At 41.8% G+C, this 27,596-nt stretch overlaps 1 protein-coding gene across 2 annotated transcripts in view; it reads right to left on the bottom strand.

Moving 5' to 3' along the window:
• si:dkey-237i9.1 (SEC14-like protein 1) overlaps positions 1-24,780 on the bottom strand; it is a 31,597-nt gene extending 6,817 nt beyond the window's left edge. Inside the window, exons 1-13 of one of the 2 annotated variants that reach the window (XM_056371763.1) lie at positions 24,433-24,780; positions 22,753-22,842; positions 6,533-6,682; positions 6,171-6,302; positions 4,836-4,964; positions 4,051-4,324; positions 3,699-3,808; positions 3,290-3,479; positions 2,575-2,663; positions 2,211-2,281; positions 907-1,078; positions 428-562; positions 148-282 (exon numbers count right to left, since the gene is read on the bottom strand). In XM_056371763.1, coding sequence (XP_056227738.1) covers positions 148-282; positions 428-562; positions 907-1,078; positions 2,211-2,281; positions 2,575-2,663; positions 3,290-3,479; positions 3,699-3,808; positions 4,051-4,324; positions 4,836-4,964; positions 6,171-6,302; positions 6,533-6,682; positions 22,753-22,815 — 1,650 coding nt within the window. In that variant the 5' untranslated portion in view covers positions 22,816-22,842; positions 24,433-24,780. The remainder of the gene's footprint in view (positions 1-147; positions 283-427; positions 563-906; positions 1,079-2,210; positions 2,282-2,574; positions 2,664-3,289; positions 3,480-3,698; positions 3,809-4,050; positions 4,325-4,835; positions 4,965-6,170; positions 6,303-6,532; positions 6,683-22,752; positions 22,843-24,432) is intronic. The other variant, XM_056371764.1, reaches the window with a different exon arrangement.
• Positions 24,781-27,596: the final 2,816 nt, after the last annotated feature.

The raw sequence follows: 27,596 nt of genomic DNA on the forward strand, positions 1-27,596 counted from the left end.
TACAACCACTAGGTGGCAGACCTTTCAACAAAACTTCCATCAAAGACACCAGGCAGCTCTCTGTTCTCCTGCCCTACATCCATGTAAAACATCACCACATACTGATCATCTTTACCACCCACTTAGGTGCACTGTGTTCAGCCTCACCTCATGTGGAGCTCCCTTGAAGATGCTGGCGCTCTGGTAGATTGTCTCCGTCCACAGGCGGACATCCTCGTTCTCGAGCTCCTCAGCTGTGCGGTACATCGACTTGGGAACCAGGCCGCCTTCGGGTACCTCACACTGTAGAGAAAAAGCATGTGCACGTATGCGAATTGGGTCAGTAAAGGAGAGCACAGTGTGGGTGGTGTCGTGTCCCAGAAAGTTCAGAATTAAATCATTTTCTCAAAATATAACCTACAAGTTTAAATCTTCATCAGATACTCACCATACACTCTCCTCCCAGGAAGTCAGGGATGATCTCCTTGTCGATGTAGTCTACCAGACCTCCAGGACCCTGGTAGTCATTGCCTGCATAGATGAGGAACTTTTTGCGGGTGTTTTCATCAATGAATGGACTCACCTATGGCCAGTGGCAGAAGTGGATATGGGTCAGTAACATTAAAAATGGCTGGATCCTAAATATTACAGGGCAAAAATATATGAATTTACTGTAATAACAAGAGCAGAACAGACTGTGTGTGTTTTGTGTGGTTAAAAACAGAGTTAGGAGTTTGTAAAGCTTGTGTATGCTCACTGAGACACAGAGAGAGTTTATTTTTAAGGCAATAGGGATTGTTATAGTGTGCTGTGATATGATGACGTTTATGATGTTCTGCATGTATGAAAATGTGGATGGACCACATTGTACTGTCAGAGGAGGGAAATGTATTGTTCGAGCTAGTGCATGTCCCTCCTGGTTCTCACCAGTGTCCAGAGGACAGGGAAGACCCTGGGCGCTCTCAGGATAAGCAGCCGTCCCAGAGTCTCTGGGTAGTTGGCCTCCACAACCTCGATGATCCTCAGCAGCGCCTTGACTCCTGGTCGCCACAGGTGACGCATGTTCAGCCCCTCCAGATCTACCAGACACGTCCAACAACTACAGGAGAGGAAGCAAGAGAAGTGTGGACAAATGCGCGCCACAAACACATACACACACACACACACACACACACACAACTGTGCTACAGCCTCTTTCTGACCATGTAGCACCTGTCACCTTGAAGTGAAGCTTAAGTGGTGAAGGCAAAACTTGCTAATTCTGGATCCCATCACATCTTCCCTTTCACTCTATCTGCTCTGGCTGAGAGCTGTGACGTGACATCAATTCATAGTTCACATGCCTTCCTGCGAGGCTCTTATCCCAGCCACTTCCTCCTGTTTGAAAGGGCTAACAGATGACAGATTCCATCTTGGTTCACTCTCTCCCACTCTGTCCTTCGCCATCTGAATCAGTGCACTCAGAAACGAGCCGCACGCATTCTTTCCATTTTGGAGCTGATAACACTCCTCTGGTCTCACTCGTGTGTGTGTGTGTGTGTGTGTGTGCGTGCGTGCGTGCGTGCGTGCGTGCGTGCGTGCGTGCATGCGTGCGTGTGTGAGCACCTGTGTCCAGGCAACAACTGCTGAACTATATCCAAATAGCTTAAGTGCTGCTTTGTGATAACAAAAAAAAAAAAAAAAAAAAAAACACTTAAAGCTTTTCATATATTTTTACTGAGAAATTAGCTTTGATCTATTGCTACAACTGATGATAATTTTTATTATTGATTGTTAGATAGACGTTTTCTTTGGTTTATCATCGTTGATTAATTGTCACTTTGTTCCCTCTGTCTTGTCTGACACACTGGCCTCTGTGAATCATTTGTTCCTTCCAGTACATTTGCTTATTTTTACACTTGTTCCAATTAGTTCTTTTTACTTCACTCTGCCTTTTTATTACAGCCTCAAGAGCAAAACACAATAATACTAAATTTATTTTAGATTATTAAATGTCAAAAAATAGTTCCCAGGGCCCCAGATGTCTCCAAATAGCTCGTTTTGTCCAACCCACAGTTCAAAAATCTAAAACTATTCAGTTGCAAATCCACAAATCTGAGAAAGTGCAATTAAAGAGTGTTGACATTTTTTGATTGATAAATGTCTTCACTGATTAACAGATTAGGAAAATTACTGCTTCATTTTCAGTCTATCCACTGAACCGCCTTCTCTCTCCAGTAATGAAGGTTTACCTGATGGGTCGACCAAACACCTTGGTGTTCTCCTCACAGCGTCTCAGACCCTCCTCATTGATAGACAGCACCTAAAATGACACAATAGGAACTCAGCAGTCTATTGTGTTTTTACGTTTCAAGCATTTGGCTCCGACACTCTCACACAACCAGCGACTTCCAGTGAGTGCAGCATTATAAATAAGCACACTATTTATACACGTCCTATACTGTATACATCCTGGTGTTAATACACTCGTCAGGACATGCCACTGCACATTAATTCCCTAACCTGTAATCCAACCACCAACTGCCTGACCTATAAATGTTTTGACCCACATTGATACATGCAAACTTGAAGTGTGCTGCAGCTTGTGTCACGTACATGTCTGAGGAGAGACTCCTCTCCGAGAGCGCGGACCAGCCCTTTAGTGTCCATCTGGCCCAGCCTCAGGATGTACAAAGGACGACCATCTAGAGGAATAAAACAAATATTTACATGATCCATCACACTGTTTACATTCTGCAAGCCCGCGTGTTAAGTGGAAGGGTCTGCACTGCCTTGTTTGCCTGTGTGTTCTTCTGTTGTGTAAGACAATAAGTGACTGTGTATACTGAGAAATGCTTTCATGTTCTGTCCTGTTGATCCCATGTAAATACTTGTGGAGAGATTGAAATGAGAAGATTAACTGTTCACTGATGTGGGAACATAAAAGCCACTTAAATTTGATTTTATTTAGTCAACAGTCACCCTCTGTTGTAAATAAGGAATCCACAGCATATATCCAAATGAAGAATATGACTGTGTGTGAGTATGTGTAAGCTATTTGGGTAACCAAGTAGTGCCGGCAAATTGGTCTCATGTTTAATTCATGTCCATGGCTGAAGGCTGTGGGTTACTAAGAATTACTTTGGTGCGTGTGTGTGTGTGTGTGTGTGTAACTTAAGAACGTAATAAACTGGAGAACTGAGATCTTCCTCTAGTTAACGGCACAAGCATAGCAATCTCCAAGATGGCCTACATAAATCAAAAGTGCACATGTTGGCAGCATGTTAACTTGTTCACCTGTCATTGAGTGTGGCTGCAGATGCAAACCTACCTCTGTCGTGGTGGTGCCAGCCCCCAGTGTAGTAGTCCTGGAGGACCTGCGGTGAACTCCAGGTCTCCAGCAGGTAGTCCACCTGGTGCTGCTTCCTCCAGGTCAGCGACTGACACAGGATCTCACGGGCCTTGTCCATGTTGAAGTCCCTGGCCCGCAAGAAACGCAAAATGTGCTCGTCCTTAGGGATCTGGGCGGTAAGGGGAGAGCGTTAAATAAAAGAAAATACAACAAAAAAACAAAACCTTTACAACACTACCAATGTCACTGTCAGTTTGTAAAAAAGTAGCTGGTAGCAATCAGTCTAAGATATGACACAAAATCTGAAACAACCGAATGTTTGTGTTGTATAGCTCTGCAGATCTCCCTGATAATGATCAAATTTGGCGCTGGAAAAATTGTGCATCACCTTCCCCTTGTGCGTCTCCTGCAGCCATTTGCGAAGTCTGATCAGACAGCTTTCCTGCATGGGGGTCAGGTCGCCTAGGTAACGTTTGATATAGTCTGCATCCAGCTTGTCTGCAAGGCAAAAACATAACATCTCAAATTAAAATAATCCAGGCAAACGTCAATGTGTCACCACTGTCAAATAATGTGGCACACACCCTTAATGAAACCAAAACCAAATAATATCCTGTTGTTTCTGTGCCCATTTCTTTAAACACTGTTTTATTGTTTACTCTTTTTGCTTTGTTACAAAGATCGCTGTAACTATACAAAAAGTGCTGGCATCCATTTTTCTATCATTTGTAGGAACAGACCTTCAGGTGTACCAGCCAGAATCTCAGTTAGGCTGTCTGCCTGAAGCACGCTGCTGTCTTGCTTGGCGTCCTCAGAGATGTCGTCCCTGGCGTTGGCAGGCAGTGGAATAGAAACGGCGGGTGTCACCACGAGCTTTGGGAGGTCAGGTGGGCTGGTGGAGAGGCTGGTTGGCCTGGGGGGAGGCAGGGAAAGGGATGAGGGAGTCCAGCGGGGTACCCGGGTGATCCCCTCTTCTTCTAGCTCCCTCAGGTAGTACTCGATGATTTCTTTCCCCTGTGAGGAACAGAAGTGAAGAAAGAGGTGTGAGAATCATGGCGAGCGAAGCAGAAAAGGCTGTGAATTCAAGGAAATGTGTTTTAACAGAGAAATTTGGAATACAGATCAACAGTGCTCATGATACTGTATCTTCATTGTACTTTATTCAATCTAGGTGATGGAAGCGGAGGAGGAAAATTAAAGGAATACGTTCAACATGGCCCACGTCCATCCTAAATGAAGGTGGATGACTCACTGGGTCCATAATAGAAGACCCCTGTCGACTCTAAGAGATTATGCAAGCTTATTTTTCTGCAGTTACAGCATGAACTGGACTGACTGACTCATGCTCCAGAAACCTCTTAACACCAGATTTCACATAATAATTATCCATGCAACACCCATCATGCTGCACTTCACAACCAATACTCTGATGTTAACTCATGTTTCTGTGCATACAGAGGAAGTACATAGGAATATGTACATGTCATTATTAGATGCAACAACTCTCTCACACACACACACACACCTTGTTGATACTGCTGGCATACTGCTTCATAGCAATCTTCTCCACTGTGCTCTCAAAGCCAAAGAATGACTTGATGTCCAGGCTGGCGGTCTGCTCAAAGCACGTCCAGTCCTCATTCTCTGGGTGAACCTGTAGCAACACATACAAGCACATACTGTATTTTATACTGTTTACACATGCAGAAACAAGATGACCATGTCACTATGGCAACCACACACCCAGCTTCACTAGATGATGACGCACGCAGAGAGCAATTTTCACACTGTGCACTGTCAAGTAGGAGTGTGTTTGTTTGTGTGTGTGTGTGTGTGTGTGTGTGTGTGTGTGTGTGTGTGTGTGTGGTGTGTGTGTGTGTGTGTGTGTGTGTGTGTGTGTGTGTGTGTGCGTGCGTGCCTGCCTGCATGTCAGTCTGTCCATATAAAATTAGCCAGCTCTTGATACATCATCAGTTTGGAGTGATGTAAAGGTTATGGAAGGCAAATCTCAAACACAGAACAGAGTCACTTTCAGACAAAACTGAAGGAGCTCATCAGTGACCTGCACTGTAAAGCACGATTACAGCTGATTCTAGCACTGCTGTGGCAGCTCCCCCATGACATGAAAATAAAACAACACAAGAACACTGTCATTTTCATTTTGGTATATTCTATGCATAAAAAATAGTGAAATCCATGTTAAAGCCAGTGTGCTGGTAGCTTCATTACCCCTGGCTACCAAAATATTTCAGCTTTAGCCAGGTCCATTAGCTCCATGTAACAGAGCTGTCCATCCTGGTCACTGTTAGCACACAATAAGAACCTAAAATTAGCACACTAGCTGGTTAGAGGCTAATACAGTGTGCTTGACCTCATTAACTCAGAGCACATCCATTCATGAATAGACAGATCTGGAGGCAGTGCAAACAAGTGGAGCTGGTAGAAAAAAGGAAGACATGCTGGTTTCAGATCAGTATTTGAGAGCATTCAGCCAGAGCGTAGAGGACTGAATAATTCACAGAGATATGAGCTACGAGAGCCGGCAGTATGCTCAGTGCTGGTTTAAACATGGCTTTTTCTGTGAGGAAGCAGGGCAGAGATTATAGGAAGCACAAACATTAACATGTGTGTGCTGGCCACAGCTTTCCATTCAGCAGCCAAACAACAGCTTCAACCAGCGTGCGAGTGTTTGCTCGTTAGATAAGTGACTGTACTACACAGCGGGTTAAGGCATGTCACATAAACAACCAGGATCAAGGTTTGATTCCCGCTCTGGCACCACCTGTGCTAAAAATACACACACTCGTGTGTTATAAGCTGCTTTTCATTAACAACACAGCGGTGTGTGTATGCAACTGACCGAATAGCAGCAGGTCTCATGGATGATGACCCTGTTGGAGAAGGTCTCATTATGAGACTCAATGTGCAGTGTCCTCTCCTTTCGGTTCAGTGTGTTTTTCTGGATGAAGTACACGTAGTCCACACCCGCAATCTGGAAACCACACACACACACCAACACACAACAACTTACATTACAAGAAACTAAACTGACATGAGACACCACATTAAAATGTAGCGTTGCAGCTCATTATATTGTTGAAAAATTTGTAAACAAATGAAAAAAAAACGATTTAATCCACTCAAGCAATGAGAAGGAGCTGGTAAAAAATCATAATAGTCACATTCACGACACATTAACTGCAGATCTGATGAAGAACATACCCTTTTGAGCAGGCGTGGGGCATCTACATCCAGGGCGCAGCGGCGCTCGATCCTGTGGGTGGATTCGTCTTCGCTGGTCTCTTCATTCACCACGTCACTCGCCACAAACATGGGGATGAGGTGACAGGTGGGGAATCTGCGCTCATAGGCCTGAAAGAGGAAAGAGGAACATAAAGATCAGTTAACACAGTGGTTTTCACTCAGGGAAGAAATATTTTTAGGTTTCAAGTTTCATTCTGGAGAATAAAGGAGAAAGTTCCGTCTTCCGTTATCGTGAAACAAGACGTTTGTATCAGTGTATTCATGACTGTAGTTTAACGGGTTTTAGATAAAGCAAGTGACAAAATGTTTAAATCTTTTCTTCAAAGAAAATGCTTGGGTCTAAACAAAACTGAACTGTGTAACTAACATCATATAGCTGTTGATGTCCCATTAAAAAAAACCATACACTTTCAAATTTTAAAGGCTTTTTCTGAAGGGAGTAAAGTTTTTTAAACTGCATCATAATCATAGTATTCTTGTGTAGGGCTCTTTTCAGTATTTGGAAAAACTTTTATTTAGAAACACTACACTAATGTTTAGTTTGATAAATATGACTGAAAGGATAAATTCAGCTTTGTTTAAAAAAAATACCACACAGCTATAATGGGTGTTGAAGTGCCAGCTTATATAAAATTCATTAGAAAAAAAAGTTAAAAATGCAAGTACCAAGAGAATCACTCTGCGCAGCAAACAAGTGAGGTCAAACAAAAGCTCCGATCGAAACTTCTCACTTGAGTTAAGCCACAGCAGAAGTATTTTTTCATTCCTTTACAACAAAGGGCTCAACACACAATAACAGGCTTTGTGCCCTGGGGCAACACTGCAAATTATGTGTTCTCATAAAATGGAAAACATAGGCAAACTCAGCACTTGTACAGAGGCCAGCCAGTGGTTATGCAACTAGGCTGTGGCTGGCACAATGTGCAGCAGCAGCGCCCATCTCTTCCTTCTTTTGATGCCACCAGTCTCCTATCTTGGATCTGACTGGCGTGGCTGCATAACTGGCAAGTCTAAACAGAGTTATGTTCATGATAAAAGTTAGTCATAACACTGAGCTCGTCTGAGACTCTTATGTCATGTATCCTTGCTGAATAAACCAACAGGATATTTCCTCTTGAGTAACTTGAGTCTCCAGAATATGTAGGTATGCATTTATCTGTGAGTGAATAAGCAAATGAGAGGAAGAAAGAGATTATTCAAAAAAAAAAAAAAAAGGATCAGGGAAGCAAAGACGGACACAAACAGAGACACATCAGTACATCTAGTCTTCCTTGGACAAGATGTACTGTAGGGAATGCCACATAGCAAAACTATCAGCTGCAGATCTTGCACTTCTTCAACGGGAACACAGACTGGAAATATGCAGTATGCCTGACAATAACAGTGCCAGCTGAGATTTAAGCGTGAGCAACAGCGGGGACAGGCTGTGCAAGAAAGAGCAGTGCCTCTCACAAGACTTTTGAGGTTAGCGGAGTTGGCGTCAGCTGAGCCTTGCTGATAAAGGCGCTGTGTTCTGTGGAGCACAGGACCATCCATGTCCTTGAGGGTCCTTTGAAAACCACGAGAACAGGAGATCAGTGTGAAATAAGATGGGGCTCAACATTCAACAAATCCGAAAACAAAATTGAAGTTAGATGTCCTTAACCAGAGCCATGTGAAATGACTGATCCGTCTGCATGTTACGATTAATAAAAGCTTTTAATCTTTATTACTCGTTCAGACAAAATTGCCTCGTTCAGAACATTTCCACACAAACAAACAAACAACGTTTAGCATGTCGAGCAGCAGCAGCCATTGTTTTGTGTCCGAATAGGGAGTCAGTGGGGTTCAGCTGCTCCTGGCATACCGCTGCCAGGGGCTGCTGAACCACTCCGCTGCCTACTGTCCACTGACTGAGTGAATTCTGTGCTCTGTTTTTCAGCCCTGATGCTCTGGAACACTGGGTGCAGGCTTTGTACTGCTGTCAGCACAATGGCACTGACTGTAAACATTAGTTTCGCCCATTAAAAACAACCATGCGTCAACAAAAACTCAACCACAAATGCCACGTCCCGTCAAAAACACCACGACACGTCACTCAAACAATAGGCTTGGATACTGTTCAAAACACAGGCTTTGCTTTAGAGTCGTAATGAACCTCTAAGAGGAACAAAAAAACATCACCAGAGCCTTGTTCTGCTTCATGAAAAAAAAAAAAAAACAGATGAAACTAAACAAACAGTTTTTATCTGGGCCTTGAGCACAGAAAACAGCCTGACTGTTTTGGTATTAAAAACAGGAAATGGGAAGGTCATGATTCCAAGTTATTCTTGAAAAAGGGAATGTAAGGGCATGCTGCTAGGTTTTTCAAAGGAAACCAGACCTAATCTGACCACATCGGATCATCTGATCATCTGATCATCTGACTTGATCACACTCTTACCAATAAAGTTGTATTACACTGAATATTTTGATCATTATGTGAAAAAAAACATTGATAAACAAAGTTTAACTGTGAATGAATTGTTTGTCTGAGGCTTTTTAAATATCCATTGCAATTAGGGAAGTAGCATCCATACATACAATAAATGACTTTTATACAACATATGATACTAATATTGAAAACAACCTACAATAATTGAAAAATAATGTCCATTCGCAAATATACACTACTCAATCATACAAATTTTGTCACATCAAACTCTGAAATTTTAACCCTAAATTTTTTTATCCCAAGGAACCAAGGGTCAAGGTCTACCAGTATATTAGTGGCTGTTTGGATAAGTTAGTTAACAAACGTTGAAGCTAGTCTTTCCAGGGTGTGTCAACACACCTCTAACAGGATTGTGAATACATTCGTGTCCTTTGACGCTCTATAAAGAATCTCATTCAGTCATCCATCATGTTATGGAGTGTTCTGCAGGCATGACTTACCATACACAGATAAACACGGGTAAAATAACACTGAGACAATATCTAGGTCATCTGGCATTGAGTTAATTACTTCAGTCTATATTGACCTACACTTCCACACTGTTTGCTGTCTCTTCATTATTTCCTCCTCTTCCCCACTATTAAAGAGAGAACTGGTACTGATAACTTGGAAGGCAGGATACAGCCCTCGAACCTGCTTTTGAATCTATTGAATTCAACACCAGATAATGGTTCCAACATTACGAGACAGTTGCACCAAAAAAACAACAAGCTATAGCTTCACAACAATAAGCTGTACACCTGACACCTGACTCTGATAATATATTCACTTCTCTCTTACATTTAAACCAGATTTCCATGAAATTTCTCAGTGGGCAACCAAAGCAGCAGTTTGAAAACAAACATTTCTGTTTATACACGACACCACCCTTTCATTTAGTCTTTGGGATCAGGAACAGGCATTGATGACACATCAACCCAAACAGCCATGGAAACCAAGCTCCACTACAGTAAATATTCATTTGTCCCTTGCTTCAACTCTTTCCTGGAACACTTCAGCACACAGACAATAAAAAAATATAGCAAAACAAAACCGATCCCAGTTTCCAGTCTAGCTCAAAAACCAGTGCATGTCTAAGAAAGACTGGGAGAACATCGTCTTACAGTTGCTATGGTGATAGGACGTGTTCGGACACACCTCAACTGGCCAAGCCGTGAGTAATGGTTTCTGGAATGTGGCTAGAGAGTTTGTGCTTTCCAGGGGCGCATGAGAGAAAATATAAAAACAATACATGATTCCTTAAACCCTTCCTGCACACGGAGGAAACATTTCCCTGGAACAACAGGCAGAGTGCATAAGGACATGGGTCTGGAAAATAAGATCTGTTCTGCTCAGGAGGGAGATTCAGGAAATCCAGTAGTTCCGAGGGATACATAATACACTTAAGGACCACAAAGGGCTGTGTGGTATTTGTATACGTGTATAACGTACTACAGGGCAAGAAGACAAGAGTACTGGCAGGCAGCCCAGCCATTATCTGGTTTGACCTTCTGGCATTAAAAAAAATTACTTAAATATAGCTACAAACACAGTCCAAACAAATACAGGAAACAGTGCTCTCTACATAACAAGCTTTTTTTTTATCTTGTTATTTTAAGTTTGAGTGTCATACCTCTACAGCAGCAGTAAATCAACCTTCAGCTATTTTTACGATCAATTAATTATTAAAAACATTTTTCTAGGAGAAATGTCAAAAATTCTCTGGTTCCAGCTTCGCAGCTTCTCTTCCAGGATTTTTTGCTTCTACCTCTTATATATATCATTCTAAAATTAGTATCTTTTGGTTTGGGACTTTTGGCTTCTTTGGGTTTAATAGACCAACCAGTTAATTGATGACTATGAAAATAATTGTTAGTTGCAGCCCAAACATCAGGGTATCATCAGATTGATGCAAAAATCATTTAAAACTAATACTAACTAACTAATCATGCCATAAAACTGTCTTAAAATCCAAAATATTGCCACACTGCTGATTTGAATGAGCTCGTACGGATCTGCAATCTCAGGGTTCTTATCCATCTTGAGCTAATTAAATTAGCTTAACCTTTACCACAGGAGTGATTACCTGATCACGAGTGGACCAAAAATAGTCACGTGACACACGCAGTTGGAAGCAGTGTTTCTGTGTTTTTGCAGCGGCAGATCGCTGTTGCAAAATTATAGCCAACGCCGCGATATCATGAAGCTGCAATTACACAACTCAGCAGAGGACTTTTAAATTGAAATGATGGATACAGGAGGTGGACTGTTCCAATATGTCAAGTTTATACAGCCTTCAAGACTTCAGAGAAACAACCATGAACAAAGTGTCACAAAGACTTAGCAGTTTTTTTATTTTGTTTCTTTTGACTGGACTATTCTCTGTCGCTGCCAAACAATATATGGCTTTAAAAAACCTTTAGTTCCACTTCCTGGGTGTGTTACATCTTAGATAATACCATTTGCTTAAGCAGTCAATCCTGAAAGTGAGAGAAGGGTCAGTCTGCTGGGGGTAAGATAAAAATCCTTGGTCTGTAGGTCCCCTGGGTGCAACACACTGACCGGAGAACACCTCCGACTTCCTCAGTAGCAGTGTCACATCTCTGGAGCTTATGAAAATGGTTGCGTAATAGAGACGACAGCCGCCCAGAGGTCAACCTCTGCTATTTTTATCAGCTGGCTTTTCTGGTGGCTGGGAAAATGGGAACATTTTGGTCGTGGGCACTTTTAAGATTAAGATACTTGATGAGGACAGTTTTGAGATGAAGTGTAAACACACAAAGTACGCAGAGGCCTGAGATGCAGCAGTTGATATGGCTGCATTTTGTAAGTACTCAGAGGAAATTCACAGGAAGAAAAGTGACTAACGGCAGTGCTCTATAAGAAAAGAGTTGAGATGTTCTATTCAAGGGTTCATTCATACCAATGTATAAATAGAAAACTACATCTGGTGTATCTCTAGTAACAAAAAAAAAGTCAGAATGACTTACACATTTGGATTCAGTCATAAATCAGCTGCATACACACACTGTAGAGTACACAAATATTTATCAGCATGAATCAGCAAGTGCAGACTGAGACACTAAATCTTTCCATCTATCATTTAGCATCTTTCAGTCACACATTCAGTTACACTGATAAATAAGGCCCACAGACAACTAACAACAGGCTGCAGTATCGGGAGTGCCGTCACACCTCAGTCTTTCTCTGAAGCTGTTCGCCAATGTTTCCTCTTAAAGGACCCAATACAAATTGTATATTGACTACACAGCACCCTTGACATCAGATGCAAACAAAACAGTGCTTGAGTGAGCGCCAGTGGCAGCAGTGTGACGTCATTTAGCCAATGCTTGGTGGCAAAAATCATTACGAGTTCCCACCCACCACCGCGCACAGTCCTGGGACCTGAACAGTTGAGGACGTCATTACAGAGGTTGAGATCACACGCTAGCCCAGTCACATATTTGTACTTTTGTTGTTGTCCACCTTGTGCACGCCAACAATTAATTGGCCCCACTGGGTCGCATTTGATGTTGCTTGCAACAATTAGGATGCTGGTCTGGTCTGGTGGACAACTGGGGTCACAAAAAAATTTGAGACTATTCGGCCTCCAGATTAGTGATTCACTTCTTGCTATAACTGGCCACCAGTAGGACAACAAATGACAGATGATGTCACATTCATTGATGAGACTGGTTGTTGCAGTGAAACGACTCTTCACCACACTTCTGAAAATAATGGTCCTGATGCACAAAACCTTGCTGGCATCTTTTTGTATGATTTGAGGTGAAGAGGTAGCAGAGAATGAGCTATAGAGAACGGCATATGGAGAGGAAAATTCCTCCTGGTTTTCATTTCTGAGAGCTAAGCTATAAACTCCAAACTAGGTCATTGACGAGGACGGGGGGAGAGCAGGAGCAAGGTTACTGAGAAGAGAGCTTAAAAATTCTGGGTTTCTGACTCAAGTGCGAAGGCAAAGTGTGAAAAAAATAACACGGCTTACAATATCTTTATACATGAGAACTGGCAGGTTTCAACTGAGACAGGCTGTTCTGGTTTATCAGGGTACTGGTGATGATCGAGAGGAATGAAACAGTCTCATCATTAGTGGTATAATAATGACACCAAAAGAAAAATCACAATTTAAAAGAAAAAAAAATACACAGCACACCCCAGTCCGAGGAAATTGGGTATTTGAATAATAACGAAACATTTTACTTGACGTAAATTACGGCTTGCCTTTTTGTTTATTGTCACTTAATACATTTTTGGACTGTAAAATTCTTAACTTTGATTAAGTAACGCAATTATCCTTGTCATATGATACAAACAATGTTGGAGGGGCCTTGGTTTTTGGTCCAATAGGGTTTTGAAAGAGACAAGTTTCACTATGACTCATCATTTCATCCAATGTGTACAGACTGAGTATTTGAATAGGGAGACGCTCGTGTGAGCCAAAGTGGGTGAAACCACTCTTTGGAAAAGATCCTGTAATGTATCAAGAACTTTTATGTTTCTGTTCTCCACAGCAGGGCCAACCAGTTAAACAGCTTTACACTGCAGCCTGCCGTGTTGGTGTACTCCTAATACTATTCTATTTGTAGAGTGCTTAACAACTTAAACAGACGTAAATGTTTTGAGCCGCTGTCATACCTAAAGAGCGAGAACTCAAGATATAGGTTAGTGGGATGAAAAAGGTTCATCATGGAAAATCAAGGGTGATCACAACACCACTGAAAGACAGGCAAGCATACATAAGTTTCTCCACCCATCAGGTCCAAAAGCATCTGAGCTTAGGTGTAGACTGGATATGGGGTAGGAGAGAGAACAATCTCCTGATTGAAAAGATGCAACAATAGAGCCTTTGGTCTCCGCATGCCATACCACCCACTTCTCTCCTTCCACTGATCTCACTGCTACAGTGTGCATTGTAATGGCAGAACCGCCTGGAACGGCCAACTCAGAGAGAGGAGGGGGGCAATCTGCCAAGTACATAGACCTTATATACAGTGCATTCAGAAAGTATTCAGACCCATTCACTTTTTCACTCTCTGTTATGTTGCTGCCTTATGCTAGAATCATTTCAATTCATTCTTCCCTCATCAATCTACACTCAGTACACCATAATAACAAAGTGAAAACATGATTTCAGAAAACTGAAACATCACACTGACATAACTATGACACTTGAAATTTAGCTCAGGTCATCTCTGAGATGTTTCTACACCTTGAGTTCACCTGTGGTAAATTCAATTGATTGGACATGATTTAGAAAGGCGCACACCTGTCTATAGACAGTCTCACAGCTGACAATGCATATCAGAGCAAAAACAAAGCCATGAGGAGAAGTAACTGCCTGCAGAGCTCAGAGACAGAGTTGTGTTGATTCTCTTGTCTCATGAAACCAAGATTGAACTGGCCTCAATTCTAAGCATCATGTCTGGAGGAAACCAGGCACAGCCCATCACAACAAGACAACAGGGACAGTGGTCAGGGTAGACGGAAAGCTGAACAGATTAAAGTACAGAGATAACCTTAATGAAAACTCGGTCCAGAGCACTTAGGACCTCAGACTGAGCCGAAGATTCACCTTCCAACAGGACAACGACCCTAAGCAAACAGCCAAGACAACGCAGAAGCAGCTTAGGGACGACTCTGTGAATATCCTTGAGCAACCCATTCAGGGCTCTCACTTGAACACAAATGGCTGATGCCCATCCAACTTGACAGAGCTTTGTCAATTTGCTTTGTCATTATGGGGTATTGAGTGTAGATTGATGAGAGAAAAAAAAAGATTAGAAATGCCTGCAACATAACAAAATGTTGTTTTTCTTTTTAAAAAAAGAAAAAAAAGTGAAGTTGTCTGAATACTTTTTGAATGCACTGTAAATGTCATGTCCTAAATTTTTGGTCAGCCATGCAATATGCTAAACTGTAGTGCTGGGTTATGCATGCATGACTGGATATGTATGCACCAGGGAACAGAAAGCAGCAGGATGGCCATCTGTTGGCCATCAAAAAGTCACCACAATGAGAACAAGAAATGCTGACTATACACATTTCTGCTGGTGTAAGGCTTATTGAGACACTACTCTGTCAAAGTAAGCCCTATTCTGTCAGCGCATTAAAAAACAGAGAAACAGCTGGGATAATCATGCTCCAAAGTGATGCAATGGACCAATTTCTGAGGACGCAGTTTGGAGGGAGTTGGTTGAAGAATAACTTACAAAACATAGCATACCACAATAATAATTCTGATTTTAAAGGGAAATTAAATGACACAAATGTTACTACACAGTGTAAGTGACTGGGTGTTCTGTGTCCTTACACCCCTAGTAACAGATTTTTCATCACTGCCTGTTCTCTACACAGGACCAAACCTCTGCATATACAACTACTCCTCATGAGCAACAAGTTACAGGAAATTGCAGTATTATTGACTTGCTGCTTTACAGTAAAGAGAGGTGCTGGCACATCATATTCACTGCCTGCTCTGCCACCACTTTACAAGATTCAGTTATCTTATCAACTGTGATGAACCTCTTATTGAATGGTTACGGTAAAAAAAAAAAAAAAAACAGCTGGAGCTTCCCCAGCATCTTATTTCTTTCAGCTGACAGCTGAAGGGGGGGGGGGGGGGGGGGGGGGGGGTCGGAGTCACTGGTCATTTCTGATCACTGATGCTGGACTGTTGTGTCCATGAGCGAGTATGGGGCGTATGGAGAAAAAAGAAACAGATTTGTAACAGGGAAGGATAATAAAGCTGTACGTGGGTTGTATCATAAATCTGACTGACTGAGTGATACATTTTCTGCCATTAATTGCGCTCAAAAATAGGCCATTCTAGCCTTGCTGCTCATTTCACCTACTTTAGCTTTAACCAGCCCAAAACACAAACACATCTTGGTAGAAAAACATGGTGACAAACATACACATACATGCAAAGACTGTCACAATATACTGTATACAATTCCTTTTCATGTCACGTAGCTGCCGCATAGATGTGAGTCACTACCCACTGTAGCACGATTGCAGTGTAAAATACGCTAAAGGGTCATTGGGAGAGAGTATGTGTGTACACATTCATCTGTGTCTGGCAGAGCGAAGCAGAGTGGGGGAGGGGAGCTATTGGGGCAGCATCTCGACCTTGCTGCAGCAAAGAGGGTGAATGAGTGTCCTGGCGATCAGTGAATGAAATCAGCTCCAGAATTTTCTCATAGGCTCCCACAGTCACGTGGTGGTGGAGGTACGGTCCTCTATTTGAAGCAGCACGCCGGACGATAAACTCCTCTCCCCCTCCTCTCTTTTTGGCAAATAGCATCTAGCCGAGTAAGTGAATTAGACGCTGCAGGCAAAGCTCTGACAGGCTCATTGAGAAGAGTGGATGGGAATTCTCTGAATCAGAACAGACAGGTGCAATGCTGAGAAACGATAATGAGAAAAGCATACATAAACAGCTAAATCAGCAAACATTTCACTGGAGCAGGCATACTAAATTTCACCCCTGAAGAGCTTTGCCTGAATAACTAATATGAATGAAGTGGAATCAGGTTTCATTCTATTTGTCTGTGCTCTTTTTCAATGGACCACAATGACAAAAAACAACTAATAATAAGATGACCCAATTTCTCTGAAGGAGAATTTTTGCTTGTTTAAGTTCACACTTCTAGACCTGAGACCATTAAGTGATATATGAGTGACAGACAAGCCAGCAGCTCACTGACAGATTACAACAATAGAGTAAGGCCTGCGATAATTTGCCGCGAGAGAATTGGGCTGCAAAAGCCTTAACCAAACCTGGCCAGAAGTGGGTCAGGACATGGTGGGACAGGACGTCATCCTGGCATAGCTGATTTACACTGAGCCAGGCTAGACACAGGGAAGGGGGGCAGCAGGATGAGCCATGTTTAGAAAAACTGTCTGGCAGTAAACAGGCACAAAAACAATGTGCTGGCGGTCTGACACTTGGAAAAACATGCTAGTGATGACCTACATGTGGACTGATATAGGAGGCACGAGGAGCTCAAAGTAGTTCACGATGCAAAAGATGACAAAATTAACACTGTAACTTACACTGTAGAGGACTGGATTTCCTGACTGCTGCAGCAAATATTATATATATATATTTATTAAGAGAGTCATGAGCAGAGCATTGATTTGCTTTTCTTTGACCCGCTCACAAACACATTGACAACAGACAATCTGTCACAAACGACTGGCCATCAGGAGCATGGTGGGCCGGTGGACCGTCAAAAATATCCTTCAAGTTTTTTTTTACTGTCCCTGTCTGTCTCTTTACTGGCGCTCTCTGTGAGCCTGGGTGTGCCTGGGTGTGCATGAGAGCGTGCATGCATGTGCCAGGACATGGCCACTCATGATTTATTATTTGTTTACCACAATGTGAAGCAGTGGAGCTGCATTTGTTGTTCAGTAATTTATTTGTCGAAAAATACTTGGTAAACAAAATGTTTGCAGTGGAACATCTTATATATGGTATGATTTAATAATCAGTGTAATACAGCTATTGTTGCTATGCTACTGTTAACAGTAGCATGTTAACATGAACCTCCACCGCGTCAGCTAACATAATTAGAATCTAATTCTGTGGGAAACAGTCTTTGCTCTTTGTAGCATGAAGTGAGCTCTGATATTTTAAACAGGTGGAATTTGGTGCCGTTATCTCACCAACCTATTTCTATTTTGCATGAGGGATTGGCTCAGATTGGTTCTGAAACATTTCCTGTTGTCCCCCATGATCCAGTGTGAAAGCTACTCTCACATGGCGTGTTGGCAGAGGATGACACATGAACCAGTTTTTGAGAGAGAGAGAGAGAGAGAGAGACTATAGAGACAAAGACTAAAAAAACAAACACTAAACTAAAACACACTATCGCTAGCACACCATCAATAGAAGTCAAATGCGGAGCTATTAATATGTTTGCCATGATTTGACACAGAGGTGGAGTTAAACACAGTAACAACAGTTCAAAGATGAGCCCCCCCCTGCCAACTATCACAGGTGTCCGTGTGAAGAGGACTCATCTGATTAGGCTGGCCAAGCGATGTTCAAACACTTTAAATGAGCTGCAGTGCTGGTTCATTCACCTGAAAAAACACTGTACATACGCAATAAGAAAGGAGAGGACACCTGAGCTGAGCTCGACAATTAAGCAATTAATTTTAGTAATACACTGAGGTTTAATGAGCCTTTGGTAACCACTTGTTAAAGAGCATACAACAGGTTCCAGTCTGCCTTTGTGAAAGGATATGTCTGAGAAGGAGGTGGAGCAGTGCACTCACTCACCCTTTGCTTTCAACTGAGTTAAACAGTGTGTGGGCCCCATGGAAAGGGAAAGTGAAATTCAGAGAATTTGATGTTGCACGTTTGTAGGCCAGAGGCTAATGTATAGGCTGATATAACTTAGCCTAACACATTCTGGTTCGCTCTGCCTCTCATTCTCTTCCCTTCTGCATGTCTCCTAGTGGCATTTCCATTTAGACCTGCGAGTTCTGGTGAACACAGCCCTGTTTCCTCATCTTTTAACCAATTCCTTTTAATAGTGTTCTTTTTACCACACTGTATGTCTTTACTTGCTTGAGTCAGTCAACATTTTACCAACCAATGACAAATTTCTGATCACTATTTCAAGACAATCCAGTTTGCTCGTGAAACTCAAGTCTGTTGCCATACAAACATTTAGTAGCTTAAGTCTATGTATTTCGCTTGTGTTCCTGCCACTGATAAAAAGGATTCAGTCACAAAGAAGAAAGCGTCCCCCGACGTTGATGGTGCCTACAAGTTCAGCAAGCATTACCCTAGCATGGCACATCCTGTTCCTTCCTTTGTAGAAACTCTACTGGGACAGGGGCAGGACCAAAGCGCTTAGTCCTTGTGGATTAGGTACGGACCCATACGTTTCCATGGAGCAGTTTAGGCTTTGACTCACTTAATACCCTCTCACTGTAGCATTTGTTCTAATCTGAGAGTTGAGGCTTTAGGAATAGTTATCGTCTTTTATGCTCAACTGTAACAAAAAGCATTAAGTTATTTACTATTCCAGGGTCAGCCAAGTTTTTATTCCTCTTGTGGCCACTGAAGTCATTCTTCATCATTGGATGTGTGCCAGATGCAACTCTCCCTTCAGGCCTGAAACAACAGCGAGAGGGGTATTGTGTTGTGCTTTGGACATTCCTGTGACTCCCCGCGGATAGAACAGAGGCTCTGAGACTGGACTGCTGCGATAACAGCAGCAACAGCAGCATTTCCTGTTATTGATATGTGGCAGCAGACTCAAGGGACCGCTGTGGCTGAAGAAAAAAAACAAAAAAACAAACTACTGCTGTACTTCCTTACTTCAGTGATACACCCTAACCCTAAAAAAAAGTAACCAACTTTATGGAGTGATAAAAGGCTATCAAGGTCAGAACGAATACATAAGGGTGATTGTGTGCTTTTGGGCAGCTCAAACAAACCCAGTCAGCTGTTGTTGGCACACAGCAACCAATAGGCATATCTTACTTACAGTACATCTCCAAAGGAGGTTTCCTATTAGGGTACATACTAAAGGTGCCGTGGTGTGTGTTTCACTCTGGCGCCACTCTAATCTCGTCAGTACTTTCAGGAGCTGGTGTCTGTGACATGCAATCCTCAACATCGTTTATGCAATAAATCCCTTACAGGAACATTACAGCAGAATTTTCAGTTGTGTCAAGTCTAGTCCTGTCGGGTTTACTTGTACAGCTCTTAATTAGTGTTGCAATCTCAAAGTGATCATCAAGCCAAAGTTAAATTAAGTAAAAGGACAACACCCAACAATACACAATGTTCTATTAACAGTATGTTTTAAATGTATTTTCTTGGTATTGATGACCGGATTTTGGTACACAGGTGACTTCATTCTTAACGATAAAACGTGATTACCATAAACTCAGAGTTATACTGGTAGACTCTTATCTAGAGCAGGTATATCTAGAAAAAGAAACACAGATTTTAAAAACATTAGATTGGACTTCCTGCCAATTCATGAGAGGAGTGTCAAATCTGCCAAAAAAACAGGAACACTGAGAAAACCATGTTCAAAGCTTGGTACAGTAACTGCTGCAGAACAAAAACAGCTGAAGGGGATCTGAGATCCAGGCCTGTCTTATGCAACACTACATTCAAGCCACAGTGTTAGCCAGAGGTTGAAATACTTTGATAGCACCTGTCAGTGAGCCGAGTGACTCTTAGGGGCCAACTGAGGAGAGGCTGTATTTCATCTACACTAAAGGAATGCATTTAAAGGCTTGAACAGAGGAATGTTGAACCTTGGTTTTTACCCTCACAAGAGTAAATGGGTATTTCAAAGAACTGATGGTATGCAAACAACAGAGTCAAGTAGAGAGGGAGCACCAAATGCCTCAAAAACAAACAAAAAAAACCCCAAAAAACATCAAATATGATCCCCCAATAGACGAAAGGGAGAAGCCATTACTGGCAAATATTTCCGACACCTGAAACTGGAGAGAGGAATAACAAGGTTGAATTAAGCCCTGGCCAAGTATAGTAATGTGCATATTATTTTGAACTACTTTGCATAATGCATAGCCCTGTCAGCTCAACATATACACCTTATTCACAGTGAAAGCTAAAAGTATTACTGACACAAAGAAGCAGCAGAAGCAGTTCACAGATACATAAACAGTAGACTGCATCAGTGCTTCGTGATGGTTTCCCACAGCCACAGGATGTTGTAACATTACTAAACTGCAATAGTGACAGACCTGATGTAGAGGAAGTGAGAGGGGAAGATATTTCATTGGATTTTCAATAAAAAAGAGCCAGCAAGTGTTGTGACGCACCATTAAGTCTGCTCTGCAGTGTCTGCAAAAAATGCTCACTGCAGGGAACAGTCACAAAAAGGGAAATGAATCCGAATGCACCAAACTCAGCTTCAAACAGACTGAACTGTACATTTTAGCCACTTATTTATTCAAAAAATTCACTACAGACTCTGTCCTCATCGCTTGCATCTTAACCACTACACCATAAGATACAAAGCAAACATTTTTTTCCGCATCCTCCGTATCTGTCGCTGGCCTAGTTTAAAAGCACCCAGGGCAACTCCATTAGTTTTGCAAAAGTAAACCTGTCCCATCTACAAAAAGCCCATGAGGTGGGTCATCTCCTTCTTACAAATCATGTAAGCAGGATGCCCCCCCCCCCCCTTTGGCTGCATGTGTAGACCCAGGTGTAGGTACCAGCCCTCTATTTATAGCCATCTGTTTGCCCGGTGCTCAATCCAGTCTGTGCTAAGGAGATTTAGTCTTCCTGCGTCCTCCTTCATGCTTGTGTAGAAAGCTGATTTCCATTTAAAGAAAAGAGCACCTGTCTGGAAGTTGGCTTAAAAAGACATGACACAGTGTTAAAAGAAAGTAATTCCCAACTAACTTTCCTGGTTATCGGAGGTCATTTAAACGAGGGAAGCAAGAATACATTGCAGAAATGATCAGCGCAGCAATAAAGCATCTCTGACTACTGCAACTGTTTGGCTGAAACTGACGGTTGTATAATCAGGCCAGGACTCTGCAGGCGTGTACTAACACCACATTACTGACAAACAGCAGCTGAGGTCAAAATATGAAACCATCCATTCACAATTTGTGCTCATAGCCCCAAGTGTAGTTTGGTATAGCTTCTTTTTCTACCACTGTTTTTAAAAAGAAAATAGATTTCACACAATACAGAGACGCTACACTACAGGGAATCAATTAGTGTTTTACATGTGATGGCTGCTAAAGCATTAAGCTAGTGTATCTTCTCTGACATCCTGCACCACGGTGGCAAAGAATGACTGGCAGCTACATATGGTAAAGTAGATACAGAAAATCAGAAACTAATACAAGATCCAAAATTCACAGTTAGAAACGGCAGCCAGAACACTTCTAAAAGGGCCATTCACAACAGAGCAAAAGGAAACGAGAGGAACATGCAAATCCACACTCCCTCTGCACACGACACGGGCACTCGTGCCTGAAAGTGAACAAAAACATGCAGCGAGGCTGTCGCTCGCTAAAAAAAGCCATGCTAGGCACTGAATTTTTTACAGTGCAAGTGGACTAACACCGCCAAGTCTGCGACAGAACCTCTGTTTGACATAACGCCACAGCCATGTTGCATATTCAGACACTGAGTGTGCAGATGTACAGCAATATGGCTCAACACCTCAGTGAACAACGAAGAGATCTTAAACCTCAAGATGACAGGAAGCTAGATGGAGTAGGCCATTTCAATAGCCCATATGACATGAGATAATGTGGTGTGTGTCGCAGGGATATAAACTCATTCCAGCTAGTAAATCACTGGTTTTAAGTTACTGTAAGTGTGTTCACACTGCAAGCAACTAAAAAAATTCAACTTCAACTCTGTTTCTACATGAAACATATGTGCGTGTGATGGCTGTTTTAATTAATACAAGTTTATGCTGGCAGTGCTGGTCAGAAACGACTCGTATAGTGCAACGGTGATGCGGGAACATAGTCTAAACTGTGTACATTGGAGTCTGCTTTCAGCAATAGCATTTTGAATGTGTGAGCAAATAACAAGCCAGGTGTGTAATTCAATGACTACCCTCTGACGGTGACCTCTGAAGCGCCCACTAGCCAGCATTACATAACTCTGCATCTATGGCATGCAATATTCATATGGACAGAGGGGCTGATTGCAAGTAAAGGTAAGAACACTTACCGCCATCACCAGCTCAAATGGATGCTTGTACACCCGCACGGGTGACTGGTACTTCTGCACCATGATGGGGATTACAGTAACACCAACAACCTGAGGAACAAATCAATCAGAAAAGAAAAAAGTAAGCTATGATCACAGGCATTTGTGAAAGGCAGAAAAGCTGGGATATACGGTTGCATTTCATTCCCTCTTGGCATCATCACAATAACTGTGTGCCGAGTGCCAAAATTACACAATTATAACAGCATCTGGCCCCACAACAGGAGAGTCACCATGTAAATAAGTAAAGGTGTGTTTTGGCTGACATGATGTTTGAATGACACCAGGTGTGTGTGCGTTCGTGTGGTGGCAATTAGAAAACCATGTATAGTGATGGGCCACAGAAGGGAGCTCTCCTGGGCCGTGACCGAGGATCTCAATGATCAGTGGATGCAGCATTTCCTGCTCATTTATCAAACAGACTGTATCACTGCAATGACTTTACCTGCAAGCTATTGTGAAAATAACTAAGCTAAGTTCAACTACTGTCTCAGCAGAAACACAATTCATGACTATATACAATGTCACTTCACGTAACAATAAAAAAGGCAGGTGCTGTTCATCATTCTTTATAGTGTAAACAGCACAGTCCACGTGGTGGAGCATATGAGCAGAGGCTAGAAAACAGGATGAGACTCAGTAAAACCATATCAATAAAAGGAATCTTATAGCCACTACTAGTAGTAAAAGACAAATGCACATATGTTTTCATGAACCAAATAAAATGTGATGCAGGACAAAGACTCCTTAATTCCAGGTAATTTAGCAGGAGTGCAATGTGTGGCTTGAACTTCATGTTCTGTGTTTGTTCAGCATGCTGATACATGTTTGTATCTCTTGCTATGCTGTGATGAGAACAAGGCTGCAAGGAGGGGTGTAAGCTAACGTCCCAGCACTACTTTGAGAGGGATCAGGGCAGGCAGACTAATAATAACCGGGCTAGGGCAGACAGAGCACAAACAGGTCGCCATAGTATTCCTCTCTTAACAACACATATCTAACTATCTCTACTGTCATATACAATTACCGTCATGCTTCAGGATCTGCCAGCAAGTTCAAAAACACGTCAAAACAAGAAAAGTATTTTAGAATGTTTTATACATTTAAGATAAGACATTTCTAAACATGTTTCAGCAGTTTCTATCGTAATAAATACGATCAAGTACAAATGATTGAAAACTGCTATTTAAAAATCGCATCAAATTATCTTCTCAACAGTCCATGTTTACCTTCTGTTTAAGTGTACACTTTTTTTTTTCACACTGGATCAGTTAGCCAACCTCTGACGTTTTGAATAATTTAATTTTTGTAATTTCTTGTCGTCTTTAGTGAATTGTTTTGGTGTCCCTGTAACAGGATTTCGGCTGAAACGTTACAGTTTTAACGTACCCACACCTGGAGAAATATAATGTTCTGAATCACCAACTGTTATGTTCGGGTTAAAATTAAATTTTCAAATGTTTCTTTATAGCAGGTATTGTTATTTCAATACAATCAGCTACATAGTGTTTAACATTTTCCACGCCGACTTCTTAACGTTAGCTTACACTACATTACTGGCTAACTGAGACTAGCCAGCAAGCTAGCGCTTAGTTTACAAATCGCTATTAACTTAACATAAATCTCATGACTGGTGCTTACCGGTGACTCAAAGAACTAAAGAAATCTGGACTTGTTCAGTCTGGTTAGTCGTTGTTTCTTCTGAAAGGGCTATCCGAGTGAACTCTTGCCATTGCCCTCCTCGGCTCTTCACTTCGCCGGGTCCGGGTGTCGAGCTGAAGCCAGTAGCTAACAATAGTTAGCTGTATCGTGCTAGCTGGCCATGTAGTCAGAGTAAGTAACTGACAAGCTAACCGTTGGACAAGTCTAACAGCCAGACACCGACGGGCCTAGAAGAACCGATACACTGAATATCTAAACAGTCCACTGTTCAATCACGCCAAGACAGATGAAGTGTCGACAGGGGAGGACTGTATCCCTCTCTCAGTCCTCTCCTCCTCTCTCTGTCATGCCTGTGATGCCGTTGCTCCTCCCCGTTTCCTAAGCTCAGTTTTTTTCCACCTCTCAGGGCGGCGCAGTGCTGCGTTGTGAACTGTCCGCTGCCTAACCACAGCTGTTCAAGTGAAGGCCAAACACCAGAGGAACATCATCTGTTAGTAATGCAGATGATTATACCGAAACAAAAACTAGTCTTCACGTCACGGCATTACTGTTTGATTTCAAAAGAAATTGCCATGATACACTGCAGAAATAAGTGGGGCTAGTGAACAGCTTATTTGCAGTTTTATTATGCAACCAGCTCAGCAGCAGTCACCAGATTAATATCATATGTTTTCTAGTGCAATATAGTGTGTTTGCCTATATTTTTATTATTAGCAGAGGAAAAATATACCCCATTTCCCATCCACTTGAATGGGAAAGTGTGTCCAAACCTTTGACTGGTACTATATGTTGGAACTGAGATACATACACTATCAGTTTGTGCATTAATATTAGGCGTATATGACTTGATGTCAACCTGCTTACTCACAAGGATACCACAGCAATATAGTATTGTACTTTCCTAAAGTTGGGAGAGTCATAAGAGTCAAATTTTGAAAAGTTTAGTCTGAATTGAAGTATCAATGATACTGAATTTGAGTGGGGAGTATGGGGAAAGCTCATGTGCCGACATCAGGAAGCTCCCTCAGAGCCACAGAAGACATTATACAATGGTTTTAACTATTACTCCACTAACCCTTACTTGTAAAGTTGTTGTACAATTTTTCAAAAATTATATGATACCGCCTTATCTGTGCAGGTCTTGATTAAAGCTTCCATTGCTGATAAGATAATGAAGTGCACTGGGTTACATCTAAGACACACCACTGTGTTATCTTTTGGCTGTTCAAAATGACAGAGTGGCATGTCTTTCCCAGGAGAGTGTCTTTGGTTTCATCCACCCTGGAGTGTGTGACCTTGGCGAGGTGCCAAACCCCCAAACAACTTGTGTACATGGAGACAGTGTGAGCCATTTTAGGCCATCGGTAATCAATGCTGCTGCTGTTGGAATCTGATAGTTACAGAATCGCTGACATGTAAAATGAGCTTTGCAAACAAGTACTATACTACAAACAGTATGAACCGGCTACTCGACATACTTGAAATGCAACACCTACTGTTGTAAAAAATTTAAACAGAGTTTAAATGTGAAATGTTACGGTAAATGTTACTCTTACATGGTATGATAATAACTGGCACAAAATTTTAAAAAAAATCAGAACTCACAACAATCACAACCATCAAATATACAAATACTTAATTTTACACAATTTTTGTTTTAATAAAATATTTTTTTGACAAATTATCTTCATTTCAAGCTCATGTATTTCACTAATCAGTGTTTATTTCCTCTGTTGTTGCACAAATATGTCTGGACTTTGCTGTGGCCTATGAGCTTCTGTTTACTTCTCAGGGTTAAATACACTCACATCCTAATTATATAAGAGGTTTAGCAGCGATGGCAGTGGATGATTGTATTAAGGCGATTGTGTTTCAAAGGGCAGGCTAGTTGAGTTTGTGAAGCTTACACCAATATCTGCTTCTCCACCAAACTTTGAAGAACAACAGCAGTTACATTAAAAAGGCAAACAGGCTGGAGAATTTTTTTATGGAGAGTGTGGTCCATTGTGAATCCATTAACAACAAAGTAATACACCATTCATTGCCTTACCATGAGAACAGGATGTAGCAGTGAATACCACAGCTTTGATTCAGATTCCATCAAGGTCATTGCAAAAGGTCGTCATGTTGAGTGTTATTCAGTGCAGGGGTGAACGCCACCTTCAGTGAGTGAAAATAGAGCAAAGGCATTGTTAAGTGGGGTGTGCAGTGGGCTCAGCGCTGTTACTGTGAAGTCCTGGATTCAAATCTAGCAGGGGTGAAAACAGGCAACCACTGCTGATACTTTGTGTGCAGAGTTTGAAGACAGTAGCATCTGATGCACATGCTGATACGCCACCTTGGATCAATCACTGAAGAGCAGATAACAGAAAATACTGTATGTTTGTTGAGCACATTTTCAATGGATATGCAGTGTCCTCTACTGGGCAATAGCTGCAGTTACAACACGTTTTAATAGGAGGCAAATGAGCCTGAGTCATGAAGCAAGCAAACTATCATTTCACCTCATTTAAACACTTTTAATTGAACATTTATTCCATATGTTTAATTTAGTTTACTCATTTATTTGATAGGGACAATGCAATTTAACATTGTTTCAAAACAAGGCATGAAACTAATATGTTGCACAAAGAGTTCATAGCTGTTGCTAATTCAGTGGCCGAAGCTGAAGTTTAAGCAACAACATGTTTTCTCCAGAGCATACAGGACTGACATGGTGATTTCTTATTAACAGTCAGAGCAACCAGACACACAAAATTATTTCAAATAATTTCTGTGGTTTTTATAAAACATTCAGCAAGGCCAAATCAGAAACCTTCTGCATCAGAAGTTATATAGCACATTCTTACTGACTAGTTGGCAGGGCATAATGAACTTTCCCTTTTCTCTCCACAGCAGAGGTAGAACCGGCTACAGTTCCTGTTCTCCTAAACAAAGATGATTCTCTTTTCCCTTCCAGCTGACATTCCTCACCATCTTCACTATCATAACAAACCGAAGCAGATATTTTTCTGTGTACTCATATCTTACAGTAGTGGCAAAGATAAAGGTACAAAATATATCAGTGTGTATTTTGTCATTCAGTCTTCAGAGATCAACCAATTTATGTTTTAGCGGCACAGGTCTAGTGTTGGCCAGTCGAT

Source organism: Seriola aureovittata, chromosome 3, assembly GCF_021018895.1.
Source record: "Seriola aureovittata isolate HTS-2021-v1 ecotype China chromosome 3, ASM2101889v1, whole genome shotgun sequence".
Taxonomy (NCBI): Eukaryota; Metazoa; Chordata; class Actinopteri; order Carangiformes; family Carangidae; genus Seriola; species Seriola aureovittata.